This window comes from Athene cunicularia, assembly GCF_003259725.1.
Source record: "Athene cunicularia isolate RWA chromosome 1 unlocalized genomic scaffold, athCun1 chr1_part1, whole genome shotgun sequence".
NCBI lineage: Eukaryota > Metazoa > Chordata > Aves > Strigiformes > Strigidae > Athene > Athene cunicularia.
This window is the reverse complement of record NW_020799091.1, coordinates 61,472,039-61,488,524: the sequence shown is the minus strand read 5'-3', so window position 1 is coordinate 61,488,524 and position 16,486 is coordinate 61,472,039. Positions and strand designations below refer to the sequence as shown.

The window sequence follows — 16,486 nt, the reverse complement described above, 5'->3', positions numbered from 1 at the left end:
GTTTAACTTAGCTATTCCAGAGTAGCTCCTCTATTCAGACCATCTGTTCTGGAATAATCCTTCTGCTTACAAATTTGAATTATTATTCCAGAACATTACCTTTTCCTAGATCCTGTTTCTACAATGGTAGCTACCCTGGTAAAATGATGTGTTTATATTTACTTAATAGATTATCTTGAGTGATGCCTTCCAATTTTCAACTTCATGTTCATCTGAGGCAATCTCACTGAGATTTCATTATGCTCTCATACTCTGCTCTTAGAGACATACTCTCATCCTCGCTTTCTTGACCGGTGACATACAACAAAATTTTTCACTTTTCTTTCTGTGCTTTCAAAATTGTCTCATTGCCTGGTTGTCTTAGCAGTCTGACTTCCTTATTCATCCATTTTCTCTTCTGGAATCTGCTTCTTTCCCAGGGCTTGCTAAATTTCCTTAGCAATCTTCCTTTTTGTCCCCATGTTTTTTCTTTCTTATTTCATCAAAAAGTTCTAAGAGAAACAGGTCAATCAATTTCTTCAGTTTAAATTTGCTTTTCTTTTAGACATCTAATTCTGTATCATGAACAAGCATCCCAGAAAACCATGTCAATTTTCTCCTCTCTTCCCAACAAGTATTCTATTTTTGTCCCTTCAACTTTCTTCCAGGACGCCAGAACTCCACCTTGACTCCTCCCACTACATCGATGCTGTCACTAAACCCTGCAAATTCTGTAATAACTGCTCATCAAACAACTATTTTTTTCCATCCATCTTGTCAAAACACATATTGAACTTCCCTTATTACTAGCTTTGGCTACTAAACCCTCCATCTTCTTGTTCACACCACCTTAAATCCAGAATTCTTCTATGAGAATTACTGAATTATTATTCATATGGTTAACTGTAATTAAATTATCATGTAGTTATTATAATTATCATTTGTATCTGAGTAGCTCTCAGACAACCAAAGCCTGGATACAAATACTTAATAAAATCATATTATTCTACTCTGATTACATTTTCTCTTTATGCTCCACTGTTCCTTACCACAAACCCTCTGTATCACATTGCAGACTTTTTTTCCCTCTCTGTCTCAGGCCTATGTCAAATCATTCACCTTTTTCCCAATTTCTCTCTCTTTCCCTCCATTCCTCAAAATGCATGTTTCTTCCCTTACTTCCTCACTGGATGTCTCTAAAATATTCCTCTGTGCTAGAGCAACATTATGTCTCTGACAGTAGAAAAGGGATGAAAAGTTATGTTTTAATAGCTTAAAAAAGCCCTGATTACTAGCAATGCCCACGGCAAAATTAACAACCATGTTCTTGATTAGTTTCATAATTACACACTGGTCACACCTGGGCTATATTTCAAATGTATAACTTAACTAAACATTGAGTTGCAATTTATTTTGCAGAGTGAAGTCACAAAATCACAGTCAAGACAATTGCTCAATCTTACGGTCAGTTTAGCTATAAATGTCTGGCATTGTAGCTTTGTGAAAAGCTAGCAAGGGGACATGCAAAGTATTAGTGCTCTTTTCTCCCATCCGACACCCTAGAAACAATATAAATGGAGTTATTGTGGCATCACTTATGCTGTGAACTTCATTAGTAGAAGCCCGCTACAATTTTTAAGTGAATGAAGAAATACGAAATGTCAATACATACTCATTTTTACATTTGGATAAAAGCTATTTATAGATTTTACATCATATGCCAGGTCTATTGAGAACAGAGCTCTAGACAGAAGCATGTATGGAAGAAAATGCTATAACACATTTGATTATGTTAGTATGGCTGGAGATCTGTGTTGCTCATCTTTGAACTAAATCTGATACCCTCTAAAGCTAACTGAGAACATGTTCGTGTCACTGCTCTCTGCACAGTTTTGGTGTTCAGTGAAAGCAATAATGCTGAAAAATGTTGGAATTCCATATGCCAGATATCAAAATAGTTTTTGAGGCTGCCACGTGTCTTTATTCTGGTCTTTTCTCTAATCACAAAACGTTTCCTGCTTGCCAAGGGAAAAAAAAGGTTAAAATGTTCTTCCACTGAAGCACCCACTTTTCAATACTTTCTGGACTACAAAGTGCTATCATCTGAGTCTGAAATTTTAATGTCATTCAGACTCCTGTAAAAGTAAACCATCTGTGAATTACAGTCATAGTTATTTTAATTAGAAAAGCATTAGGGTTTTAAATGTTATTTTTCAAAATGACACATTTTTTAAAGATTAAGTAAAATTGTCATTGATGACTACCAAAGCTTCAATTACTGCTACAGGCCTCCTTTTTTTTTTTTTTTTTTTTTTTTTTTTTTTTTACAGAAAAGGTGTAGGATGTAGAAGTACAGACATTCAAAACTATGGAATGGATGCTGAGATGGTGTGTAGGTGGCATGGAGGCAGTATTAGCTCATACTTAATAGGTGTCAAGGGAATCTGTAAAGCTGTTCTTTAGTTTAAAAAAGGCAATTTGTGGGAGTGCTGTGTGTTTCTGGCAGTACTTTCAAAATAGCTACCTACAAAAGACAGAGAACTATAATCTAATGATATTTTACACAATGACACACATTTTCACAGTGCATTAATGAAATGTAGAAAAAAGGCTTAAAACTATTGTAAAATGTGTCTTTTTGCAGTGTACATGTCTGCAAAAATATTATAATGACAAACACATTTACAGGGTACTGATCTTTTACAAGGACTGAAATGTTATTTTTAAAGGCTTACTCTCTCTACTTTGTTTGTTAGCTTTTTTTCACACATTTTTGAGAGCCCTCCTTTGTCTTTGGCAAACTAGTGACCTTGCACGATGTTTAGATACTGAATAAACCTACACTTTAGCATAGATTATATATGGCCTTAATATTAAGTATGTGAATAGTCCAGTATTCACACAAGTGACATTAAGTATTTATGTAAGCGCTTGTCAGGAGTTGGACTTTAGGGAGAAAAACTGTCATTCAGCTCTCTGGGAAAGGTCAGAAAAATGGTCATTCCTTTTCCAAAAACTGTATAAACCTCAGAGCTCTTTGCACTTGTGAGGTAACAAAAAGGACTGCCTTACAGAAAAGGAAGTGATTGGAAAATAGAAGATGCATGTAAGAAATAATCAGTGGAGGAAACCCTACCCTAGTTTTATCTCATGGGATCTCTGTACTTACTGGACCTATCATTCTAGTCTTTCAAAATTCTAGAAATAGACATAGCACCAAAAGAAACAATATGAAAGTGTCTCTGTGTGAACTGAGAAATAGAGGCAACAGGTACAGCAATGGCAGAGAAAGTAAACTCTGAGGTAAAAGGATGGAAAAATAAACCCAGACAAATAAGGGATGAACACAGGACCAAATATGAAGCAAAATATCTAGAAGAGGAAAAGAAAAGAAAAGAAAAGAAAAGAAAAGAAAAGAAAAGAAAAGAAAAGAAAAGAAAAGAAAAGAAAAGAAAAGAAAAGAAAAGAAAAAAAGAAAAGAAAAGAAAAGAAAAGAAAAGAAAAGAAAAGAAAAGAAAAGAAAAGAAAAGAAAAGAAAAGAAAAGAAAAGAGGAAAAAAGTGTAAATAGAGATACAAGGGTGGGAGTGGCGGAAGAGAGAGATGGAATCCAGGTTTGAGAGATCTGGATGCAAAAGATACCAGAAAGAAGAGAAAGAGTTTGCAAGACTAGTAATCATAAGCAAACCCTGAAAGGCAGACAGAGAGAGGGAGGAATATGTTCTAGAAGGAAAAAAAGATAGAAATATGAACAAAAATAGAGCTCTGTGTTGAAAGACTGAGAGCTCGTGAGCATTCTGAGGTCAAAGTGATCCATCCTATTCTCTGGCCAAGGGGATAGGGTGAACTTGTATTGTGTGGCACAAAATAGATGCTGAGAAAAGTTGCAGGTGGTAGCTGGCCCAGGCCAGCCTTTTTGGTAGTACTGGTGAGGTCCAGACTCACTATGTGGTAATTTCTGCTACCAGCAAATTCTTTCCAAAATATAATGGGATGATACAATGGGACAAAGGTAGAATAGGACAATGTAATTTTGCTGACATCATTCAAACTATGAGGGAAATACAGACACTGGTGTTTTAATCATTTACTGTTAGTCTGGAAACTCCTTCTGGGATTTTTTTTTTCTTTAAATGTGATCTTCATAATTTATTTAATTTTAAAAGTGCCTAAAATAAAATTGACTTCTAAAATAAGATATTCAAAATAAAAAGGAAATTGACTTCCAGCACAGTTAAAATTACTAAATGACAAATGAATAAACTGGCATACAATTTATGAGCACTCAAATTTTTCCTACTTGAGGGAAAAAAAGAGTTAAGAATTCATTACATATTATGCTGTTTGCAAAGTACTCTCATTTTATCATGTAATGTACAAAGCAATTCATATTTCAATATAGTGTGACCACTTTCATTTGAAGCCAAAATAAACATTTCTGTTTAAAAAATAACCTAAAAGTCTCTCTGAACTAAGCATACAATTTACATATGTATGATTTCATATACTTTGGCTCATTTCTCTGGTATAATCATATGCCACTTTAGTACTGTACTCTTCCATTTAATCATAAATATACTTTTCCCAAAAAGGACTGTGGTATGATAATACTGTTTATTAATATAATGAAATAAAAAAATACTTAAAGACAGTTGTATCAAATCCAATAAATGAAACACCTGGAGATCAATAATGAAATATGGTTCTCTTTATGACTGGTAAGAACTCTGGATGAGACTTCATTTTTCTTCTGCAGTTCTAGAAGCACTAAAAGAATTTAAAATCTTTAGATGGGCTTCTAGGATTTCTCTTTATTGAGGGCTTATTCTCTGCTTTAATATCTTTTTTGAATGGAAGTTTAATAATACAGCTCCACACTGGCACAGACCATTTCTCCAGAAACACTGCAGGCTCCTGAAACAACTTTAGCGGTGTCTGTAGTTGTAAAAATGTGAACTGGCACTAACACAATATCTGTTTCAGGAAACTACCTGATGCTGACTTGGAGCTTCATAAAAACATTCTGACTGACTTCCCTGTACTGCTTACTTCATACCTGATGACTCTTTGGATCACTGCATTCAACCTTAAGACTTGTCTTACTATTTCCAAAATGAATGATTTCTTGTGTTCAGAATTCAAGGCTACTGATAAGAAGGAAACATTGTGGATTAGAAGCAGCAAGCTAAAAATTGGAAAGATAAACTAAGATAAAGCTTTTATTAGACATTTTTAAGAGTTGCTATCTTTTAACCAGACACGCATTTCTAGCAGTCAAGATTCACTTTTAGTGAAGTCTGGCCTTAGCAGTGCTTGTATTTAACAGTTGTATAGCAAGACCAAATCAAATTGATGTTTTGTTTTACTTCCGATGTGATACAATTTGTTTGCATTTCAGCAAGCTCCATCTGAAGTAACTGAGAAGGGTTAATTGCAGACCGCTGACCTTAGCTAAACAAAATGTAAAGTTCCAGGTTTCAATGAGAACGCTCAGTAAGCTATGAGTGAACTCTCCTTTATTGAATTTATATTTGCAAGCTTAACAGTGTGAGGAATGATAATCCAAACAAATGAAAACTTTCTTTTCAGCTAAAAAAAGACAAGGACTGTTTGTGTCCTGTACTTCTCCCAAAGCACGATGTTTGTAATCTAGTCATGCTGCTAGGATTGTAGGCTTTGCTTAGCTAATACATCACTTCATGACAATAAATAAACACAGCACTGAAAATGTGGGTTTCCTAATGTAAAGGCCTTCAGATGTTCTGGAGGGCAGGAGATTCTTCTGCTTTACATGCAGCCAGTACTTCCACTCAATTTAACTCTAAAGTTACTACGTATCATCTTGCTCCTTCTAACATTAATAGCAAAACTCTCACTGACTTCTCCAGGGGTTAAACAAGTCTATTACTTTCACTCTGTCTGGAGTAAGAATGGTTTGTTTTGATTTAGAACTCTGAGTTTCTCTTACACTGGGTGTGCTTATAAGTCACAGCAAGTAGCTAAGCTTGTCATGATCAAGTATACATTTAAGGTGAAAGAACACCTTATCTAGGCTGTGCACAGAGTCAAGAACGCAAAAACTGCCTTTCATTAGCAGCTCTGCACTTCTATAATTCCAGTAGTTAAGCTAAGTGCATGACTGAAACTGCATGGTATGCCAGCTTCAATGAAACAGCTGTTTTATTGTCCTAGTTTAGTTATCTCCAGCTCAGCTTACCCAAGTAACAGCAACATTTCATAAACCTATCAACACTTCCCTAATAAATACTTTCTTCTAACACAGAAGCTGCTGAATCAAGCACCAGGCGTTGGCTGGCTGATAGTGTCTGCTCTTATGCTCTACTGAACAGTAGAAAATAAACCAAAATTGAATTCTGGTATTGGATCTTCTGCACTTCTCCTCCATTTTTAAACAGACTGCAGTATTTACAAGAGGAGAAAGAACGTGTTCTGTGAGTAGACTCTGGGTTTGTTGTTTTGTTGGTTAATAAAACACTCTGCAAACACAACTTACATGAGAAAGAAAAGATAAATTTTCTCTCCTGTCAAGCAGCAAATAAATACAAAGAAACCATTTCCTTTAATCGGTTTTGGGCTCTCACTTCAGAACACAGATTTACCTTCCCCTCTTCCAAGTTAATATCATCTTTCACAAAATGGTATGGTGAGGTACATTATCAGAAGGAAGTTAAATAAAGTATCATCTAGATTCACTCAGCTATAAAGTCCAGATCTCTGTTTTTCCCCCTCTGCTGGGGAGTTTATTGGCAACCTCATCCTCTGATGATGACATATAAGCAGGAGGTTGATTTCAGATGTGTGTTGCTTTCCCCTACACTTCACCATATTTGATGAGGGTATTTTAGCTATCTTTTTATTTTTTTTTTTTTGGTCAATTTTTCTATCTGAATGTGCAACAGCTTTTCAGGGAAGTGAAGGTAACAGTGTTGGGGAAGACATTTTTTGACTTATTCATGAACCCCTGCATCAAATAGATTTTCAGTTCCAGCAGTGATTCATTTGAAGTAGTTACTGCTGGCAACAGTGGCTGAATAAACTGGTTATATGTGTAACCCCCTACTTCTTGGATGATTTTTAGCGATGTACTACAGATGACTCCTTTCCTCTGACTTTGCTAGTTGACATTATTCTGGGTTCCTAATTCCCTTTTTCCCTTCAGTTTCTTCTCCCTCCTTCTCCCTTTTAATATTTTTTTCTTCTCTTTTCAGTCCTCTGCTGTAAAAGCATAGAGGAGGGCACCCATGACAACTGCAGATTGTATAAGCTTCCTCATTTAGATTGTTATTTAAAGTTCAACTTTCATGATCAGTCAAATGAATCAAAAAGATAATTGAAAGAGATTATGTGACACATACATTAGTCATTACTGCTGATAGTTGTGTATATGGTTTTGTATCACCTATACAAAACGTTGGTGTCAAGCTTGTATTCAGTGGGCATTTCTCTGTAAGAAATTTTCTTGACTTAGAGTGAATTTTCTCCTAGATTTTTCTTCCATGATTATCATCTTTCTATTTGTTTGTCATAGCTCTCTGTGTCTTGAAAAGGTGTAAGGAGAAGGTCACTCGTTTTTTCAGACCTTGTTCCTTTCAGCTTTGTCTGTTGCCATGTGCTTCTTAGTCACTGAGTGACAATGATATAACTCTCACTCCCAAACCTTCCTATTCCATTTAGCTTATCAGCATTTCTTAAGAGTTTTGTTTCTTTCTGTTTTGAAGGACAATGCATTATGCACTGCTGTAGTTTTGCACACCTGACTTCTCCTGGTGTTAATGAGATTCTGGAGTCAGAACCTCTAAAATCTATTTGAGATCACAAGCTTCAGTCCTCTGCATGATAGAGGGATTCTGTTTTGCAATTTCCTTTTTACATTTTTGTCTTTCAAGGTTTCAGGCTTGTTTTCAAATGCCAATCACTTCAGAACCACTAGTCTTGAGTTGTAGGCTTTCACTGACAGCCAATTGCTTTTTTTCGTGCTCTAATACTGTTACTGGCTGCTGGGAAAATAAACTCCATAGGCATTCTGCTCTGTGTTTCGTGACTGGAGCACAATATGCAATTACTGTTAAACAGCTTTTGCCCAATGTCAGGCTTGTAGTCCCACATAAATTCTGAAGGTTAGTGGTACTCTCAGCTCCAGGCACTTGTAAGTGAAGGTACAGCTTCTAGATATTAATGATGTTTTTTTTATAGGGATACTTGTGGCAAGGATGCAGAATATACCTCAGAGCTGACTTAAGAAACCTGAGTAGAGAAAGCAAATTATTTTAATACTGTTATCTTTTTCAGGGTCCATCTTTTGGCTCTTTGGTATTGAAGGAGTGGGACTATACATGCCTGTTACTTACTTTAGTGACTGAAAAGGGACTTAAACCAGTATTTTCACCAAAGAAAAATCTTAAGTGTCCAAGTGAAGGCAGTTATGCATGTGTTCTCACAACCTATTGTGGGGCCTACAGCTAGGGAATCTGGGCCACTGAGAAACACTCATAGCAAGAAGTCCAACGTAGTCGTTCATAAACAGTTGCAGAAAATTTTTCTGGGCATCTTAATGCTTAGAGGTCATACATGAATTAGAAGACCTATGTTAATCCCATCCTTTAAACTAATATTCCCAAAGAAACCTAGAGGAGTTTCCTAACCACTGTCTAGTCCCTGAACTTAATACCTGTCCCTGAAACTGGTCTGGATACTGTCTTGTGGAATAGATTTCAGTCCTCCTAGGCTGGGAAAAGACCTGAAATTGAAGCTTACACCACCTGGGAGAATGCCCTACACATTAAGTCACAGAAGTTTTCTTTCTGTACAATAGCTTATACAGTGTGCAACGAAACCCCATTTTCTTTAGAAATTGCTTATGTTAAAGAAATCAGTCCTGCTCAATTACAAAGCTACCCAAAGGAGATGACTGAGTACTCTGAACAAATGAGACAACCACATTGCAATCCTCATGCTGGTGAGGATTAACCAGGATACTAATAAGGTAAGGAGATGGGATAGGAAGTTGACAGTTCAATGTCTGGCTTTTTTTTTTAACTTTACTTGAAGTACCATAACACTAGGTACTTTGGTCTATCTCTGGTTCCACACTGGCACCTGCAAAGGCATTGACTAGATAGGAAGTCCTAAGTAGCTGTTTTGGGTCTCCCCCTACTATGACAATATAGCATTTAGTATAGGATTTTACATAAAGAAAATGTGCAGGGCTTTTTTGAAATTCAGAAACCATTCAAGCACTAAAATGTGTACACCAGATACCTTTAAAAACCTGGATGCAAATTTACACAGTGTACATGCTTAATTGAAAACTTTTCCTTCCCTACACTGATTTTCTTGACACAATGATCACAGCTACTCATATGCTAGAAAACTCAGAAAATCAGTTTGATTCTATCCCAAAGTATATATAAAATGTCAAAAGAATATACTGCTGCAAAGGATCTGGTGGCTTGCCACAATGGAAATGACTCAGCTAGCTTGTTTAAAGAATGATATTTTAATTGCTTTGTAGATCACAAACCTGCCAGCCTTGTAATTTACACTGCTGAAGAACAAGACGACATCGTTCCTTGGCAGACAAATTCTTCTTCTCTCCTGCTGCTGTATCAGCCAAATCTTTATACCTAGAAAAATCAGCAGAAGCAGAGTTACTCTAATGTTCACATGGTTGACATCTTTGCAGAAATGTTTAGTTTTCCTTTGACTCTCAAACCTTTGATATCAGAACCGGAAGCTTAGGATTCTGCTAAGGGTGAAGAAAACAAGAGGACAAATCACTATAAATCTTGTATATTATTAGACATGACCTTGGTTAATAACAGTGTGGGACAAGTGATGCCTAAAACACAGATTTGCTTCCTGACAGTTCTTTAAATGCCTCACTAAAAATCAATGCAAAAAGAATGCAAAGCCTCACCAACCGATTTCACTGGTGCTGAATTTTGTCACTGAAAGGAGGAAAATATTTTTTAAGTATGTCATATGACATATGCCTATTAAGGAGTAATTCATAAGAAAGTGACATTGATAGAAAAGTTTTCCATCAGTCTGAATTAATTTTTTCTTCAATTTGAACAAAAAGTCTTACAGCAAAGAGACTTTAAAGAATTTGATCAGTTTACACTATTGGAAAGAAGATCAAGAGGAGATGATTACAGCATCGAGTACCTTCAAAGACAGAAAATGCTAGCTATTAAAGGGTTCTTTGATGTACCAGATAAAAGAACTAATGTAGGAATCGTAAGTCATACAAAGTCAAATAAAGTATAAAATTCAAATTTTAACTTGGCCTTATTATAACATATTACTAAAGAAACTGATAAATTTTATACATCTTGATGCTTCATATTATTACTATACTTTCTTGAAGGTATTTCTCAGCCTAGATCTGACTGAATGTAATGAGCTGGAATGCTTTTTCATTATGAAAAAAAGCTTTTGAAAAGGAAAGATTTTGCAAATGTGTCACTTCTGATTAAATTCCCAATGAAATAGGTAAGTTTTGAAATTTGCATGCTATGTTTCCTGACATTTTATTTATTTCATTCCTTAGCAGCTGAATTCACCTACAGCTCTGGTCCATCCCAAAACTGTGCTGTCCTGGGACCACGCACACAGACCATGTCAGACAAAGCTGTAGGGCAGGAATGACTCCAGGGACATCGATGGTCCCAGGACCTGTAGGAACTCTGGAACAACATCTGCAGGCAAACTGCTTTAAGGTCAAATTTCACCTACACTTCTAGTTTCCTGGAGCTGTACAGATCCTTGGGTATCTCAGATCCTGCAGTCTGAAAATGTTCTCTGGTCTGGTAGCAGTCCTGCTCAGGACTCCATGGCTAAGTCTACACTAGAAAATGAAATGTGAGAGGGATTATTTCTCTGGCATAGAAACCATCCAGCAAAACCCCAGCCTAAGTATTCTGCTATGTTCTATTGAACTTTGTCACATTCCAACGGAGTGTGGCCAGATCTAAGTTGTTTTCTGGGACTGGTCACTAGACTGTCTTAATTTCCAAATTGTGCCCAGGAACTGTTTGGAGGAATGTTGGTTGGAGGGGGCCAAAATTTCACCAGAGATTCTCTTAGGTTAACACTCCAGATTAGCAGTAGAAAACAGTGGCTCTACTTTCCCAACAGCTCAACTAGCTGTATGGTCACAAAGACATCTGTTTCATGAACTGCTATTAAGGCTGGGACCACCTAATTCCCATACTTGTATCAACTGGATTCTTAGAAATCATGGAGCATCAGAGGTGTTAGAGAGACAACTGCTGGAAAGCTTAGCAACTGCTGACTAAAACAAAGATGATTCAGCATTGACTCACAATGCATGAAGTAACTGTGAGAGTGGTCAGCCTGAAACTCACTCACAGCAGAAAGCCAAAGAAATGTACTTTGTTCCTGAAACAGAGCCAAATTAAAATTTAAAATGCTGAAATTTTAAGTTTGGATCAGATTTACTTAGATCCATGAAAATCACAGGACTCAAAACATGGATAACCAAACATTCTTTACAACCTGCATTATACAGGAGGCCAGACAAAATTGATCCACTGTTTTTCCCCAGCTTTAAAAGTTTCTGAAATTCCACCATATTATCCTGGAAGTCTAATCAGAGTTCATAATTCCCTTCTATCCATTAAAGCAAGCTCTGTCTTAGAGAAAGAGGACGGGTTAATGGTTGTGGTAGCAGAGGAAGAGCTAACTATAGAAATTTAATTCTGCCACAAACTTCCTCTGTGAACACAGCAAGTCATGTGGAAGATGATCTACCTTTCCCTATGCTAGACACTGAAAAGCTACACTCCTAACTTGAGTTAGTCACATGGTTGTCAAGACAGTCTGTGAAGATAGGTATTTCTTTCTGGTGAAAGACTTGTGACTTGTTCTGTGCATCCTAGATTTTTGTTAAAATGAGAAGAGGTTGCCCTCTGGAGGTTCCTTTCTCTACTGACCATAGATGGACCCAGAAAGAGAAGCTCAGGCTGGATGCTCGCATTCTGGGTGGCTGAGAGGAATTTCACATTTAGGTCTACTTGTCTGATTGACTTACTCATCTGCAGAGTAACTAACAGAACTTCCTTTTTCCTCCTATCTATCTTGTTGAAATATACTGGCTATCTAAGCACCTTTAGGCCTAGTGTCATCATCTGTTATCTCAGGTCAATAATTTTTATCTTGTATAAGGCTGCTTAAACAAAACCAACACCAAATCTGTAGCTGTTTTTCAGTCAGAATTGTTCCCTGATTTGATTCTCAGCCCAGCTGTGCAAATACCAGTGTTAACACCAGGGAAAAGATGGGAATGGGTAAGTGGGAATGAGCAGACCACACCTGTTGGTGGCAGCCCAAATTTGTCCTGGACAGAAGAGGTGGTCTAATTGTAAGTTATTTGATTTTTTTGTACTTAATTTTAAATTAGTTAAAATATTTCAACTTTCTTCATTATTTTTTTTTCCTTTCAGGAAGATAACCAAACACTATAGCTTTGCCTCAGGGATTTTTTAAATTTTATTTTAAACTTTCTATTACCCTCAGTAAAAACCTATGTTAAATAGAAAGCAAAACAAAGTTGACAATAAACTAAGATATAAAGAAATGAAAACATATATGTGAGTCATTATTATCAAAATGCATAATGACATATCTTTAGTGTATCAGATTACTTTCCACTGTGATCTGAGCTTGTGTTACCATGTAGACACAATAATTTAACGTCCTCTTCAATTTAACCTTTTCATTGTCTCAAGAATAGCAAATGAACTTATTATTTTTCAAATATATTGTATCACAGAAAATAGTAATAAAAAATACTGCATTTATGGTGCAGGTTTATATAGGTAAAGTTGAGTTACTTGCAAACAACAGGGCTTGCTTCTGGGGAAATGTAATCTGGATATTCTTTAAAACTCTCCCTTACCAGGGAATTCTTCCCCTACCCCTGCAGCCTTAGTTCACTTTGAAGTGAATGAACACACCCAATTAAATACCAGGCTGCTTCTCACTGACAGGTCATATATTTTGCCCCAAGTAAATAATGCTTTTTTTATATATTTGTAAGGCTTTAGAGAGGATCCTAAGGAATCCAGTGAGCAAACTCAGTGCTACCTTGCTAAAAAATGTCTTTAATCAGGAAGTACACTTCAGCTAAACATGGATTAATGAGTTAGTTGTCTAGACTTTCTTAAGAGTCAGTAGAAGACACAATTCAGGTGTTACATACCTTATTGTAATACTGATGTTTAAAATGGGTCAGATGAATTGTGCACGGTAAGATCCCCCTTTTCTTCCCATTGAGTATAAAGATAGTCTATGCTCTTGACTCTAGCATAGACATCTAATATGAGACAAAGTGAATCTCTCTCCTAGCCAAGTCAAAAAGATGATGAAAACCAGTATTTCATGGCCTAGCCACAGCAACTTATTCAGTAAGGCATCCAAACCAAAATACAAAACCGGGTGATTTAGAATTAAATTGAACCAATACCCCTCCACTGCCATGTCAAGACTAGTGTAGTGTTGATTAGGAAATAAATGCAAGACTTCTTCCAGTTACAAGTTGAGACAGGGAACACTACCATCAGGGGGGCTCTCCCCAACACCCCTCCACAGGAAATTAGTGTGAGAGAAGCTCTGTTTTCCCCAGCTTTCCTTAGCACTGTCCTTGTCCTAACTTGTCATTTTAACACACCTAAACAGAAGACCTTTTGTCTAGACAGACTAGCACTATGAACATGTACAGACTGGCCAGGATCCTCTGGTGTTGCAGAAGCTGTGCTCTGACCTCTTTTCCTTTGCTTCTCGATGCTCTTTATCAGGGAGATTTTTTGTTTATTTGGACTAGATACTCCTGCCAATATCTTAAGGTAACTTGTGAATATGAAAAACTAAGTTCTCTTGGGTCTTCATAGATAAGCATGTTATCTGATCATCTTCTCACTCACTTCCCTAAGTGCACAGCTGACAAGATCCAGCAGGCTGTTTTTCTCTGAGACAGAATATTCTCCAGTTTGGGTTATGGCACAGTAACCCACACTAATATTCTAAGGCTCAGCATGCTATTTGATTTACACGGTGTGTGCACAAATAGTCTGTAGGGCTGTACTCCCAGTTTTGTATGCACAGCAAATCTCCAAGCATTGGAATAAACACCACACACTCAATTTCAATAGCACATCAACACGATAGAAGATACTAAAGGAAACAACACAGAAAGTACAAAGGGCACAAAACCAAGCAGCTCCAAACCAACAGCTTAAACCACATAGATGTTTCTGAGCTGAAGCCTCAGAACTACTTTTTTTGTTTGTCTGTTTTTCTGCTTTTCTTTTTTTCAGGTGCCTCTCTCACCTAGATAAGAAAGACCAAAAATGACAGAGGTAGCTACTGATTGCAGTCCAGCCTTCTCAGGAAGAGGACAGCTTCCAACATCAGAACTCAAATATTTCCTGAAAGCAACTCCTTCTTTCCATAGTCTTGTTAATTTAAAAAATAAAAATGATGTATAGCTGGCATGTAATTGCTTTATAGGAGTGCTAAGTAATGTCATTTTAAGCTTTAAATATTCAAACACAGTTTATGCATGGAAAAATAATCAGCCCTGCCATTGTAATTCATTATGTTGCAGTTTCATTTTCTTTTTCTTTTGTTTACTACAGTGTATTCTGTTTGCCAGGGTAAAATGGCATGATTTAGTGAGGTCTATTCAAATGGTAGTGAATAAAAGGCAGCAATCAAAATTAACTTGTATCTTGTATTTCTGCTAGAAGAAATTTAAAAATTGTCATCACAAAGGAGTAAAACCAGGTTGTGCTGTCTTGCACAATTCTTGCTAAATTCTTTTTTCCCTTTCTAAACTTCCTCTTTTCTTCCTTTGACAACCAGTAACAGATTGATGTATTATTATGTCTGTGAAGTATGTGAAAGAGATGGACTTTGTTTGCAAAACTTGTCGCTATGTGCTCATAACTCGGGATCTTTAGTTTTGTTTGTTTGGATTTGGGGAGGATGGGGAGAGTGGGTTAGGCATGGTTTGTATTTGAAAAATCTCTCAAGTGAGAGCTGTAATATCTAGAGGACCTATCAACTGAAGAAAGAAACCTATTTTTTAAAAAAAGAATAAAAAAGCATGTCCGGAAATTTTTCAAGTAATAGAAACCTTATAAAAGCAGTCAGCAGCAAACAGGATGGAATTCTGATTGATGTTATATGTATATAAATGATACATACTCGTTCCACTTCCCTGTGTTATATTCTTTTTTTTTCTTGAAGGAATAACCTAATTATTTTTGAAATATGAGGAACATGGGAAATTCCAGATAATTAGAAAAGGGGAAATAGATTATTATAGTTTCCAAGAAAAGAAAAGTGATTCTGCCAATCCCTGTACAATATATATGACATAAATTTCTCATTATAGAGCATAAATATTAACAACCAAAGCATGTATTCAAAATTTTGGATAGAATAAATCTTTGGATGTGGAGAAGAAAAAGCTGCCTTTATAAATAACAGATTACATCAGACAAATACACTGCATTTTATGATTCTTTTATAGGACTACAAAAGTATAATATAAGAAGACTGTAAGATTCACCTTTATATGAAATACATGTTACACTGAGGCCGCTTCATATAGACTTACAGAAATAATTCACATTGGTGTAGAGGTGAACATGAAGTGCAATTTGCCTGATAGATTTGAAACAATGAAGTATATACAAAACTTTAGACTATGTGCCTATCATACCAGTGCTAAGTAACTTGACTGATAATCAAGCAACACAGGACTAAATGGCTAGACCTGCAGACCAATAGGAATTCATGGAGAAAAAAAAAAATAAAATTAGGGTCATTCTGGAAAAGCTGCAAACAATTTTACTCTCTCTTAGTTAATCATCTGGAACACAGACATTTGGTGACAGATAGAAACCTGGAAAGTGATAATGCTAAAAGTGACCTTACAGCAAACTGACCAGGTACCATAGTTTTACCATAATGACTTTGTATATGCTGCTGGAAGCTAGCTTTTCAACTGGTGAAACATTCTGATTTTCTACTTCAACAATTAAAAATTCACTTCATATTTAAAGAGGTATAGGCATATACATAGTATGTCTATGGAAAAATGTCTATGGAAAAAGGAAAATATACTGAGAGTGACATAATGGTATGTAACTGGGATAAAAAAAGAGCAACGTTAAGGATTAAGAAATAAAAGTGTAAAAGACTCAGAAAAGACCAGAGAAAAATTTTACAGTGACCTGCATGTGGGTCAGCCACTGGCCCCATGTGGAGTTCAGTACAGACTTTTGAGGGAGGATGAGGGCTATGAAATCCACTGGATCAGAATTCCCTTGCGTAAGAAGTGGTCATTTGGAATATTTTAACTTAGACTGAATAAAAAGTAAAATAAATTTCTCAGATAAAGATACTACTTTGTGAAGGGTGACAGACAAATGACTTGGAAGGATTTTTTTTTTCTTT

General features: G+C 36.2%; 1 protein-coding gene across 1 annotated transcript in view; it reads right to left on the bottom strand.

The window, feature by feature from the left end:
• Positions 1–16,486, bottom strand: part of MYO16 (myosin XVI) — a 313,979-nt gene that overhangs the window by 56,803 nt on the left and 240,690 nt on the right. Inside the window, exon 27 of the mRNA XM_026845772.1 lies at positions 9,519–9,621. Coding sequence (XP_026701573.1) covers positions 9,519–9,621 — 103 coding nt within the window. The remainder of the gene's footprint in view (positions 1–9,518; positions 9,622–16,486) is intronic.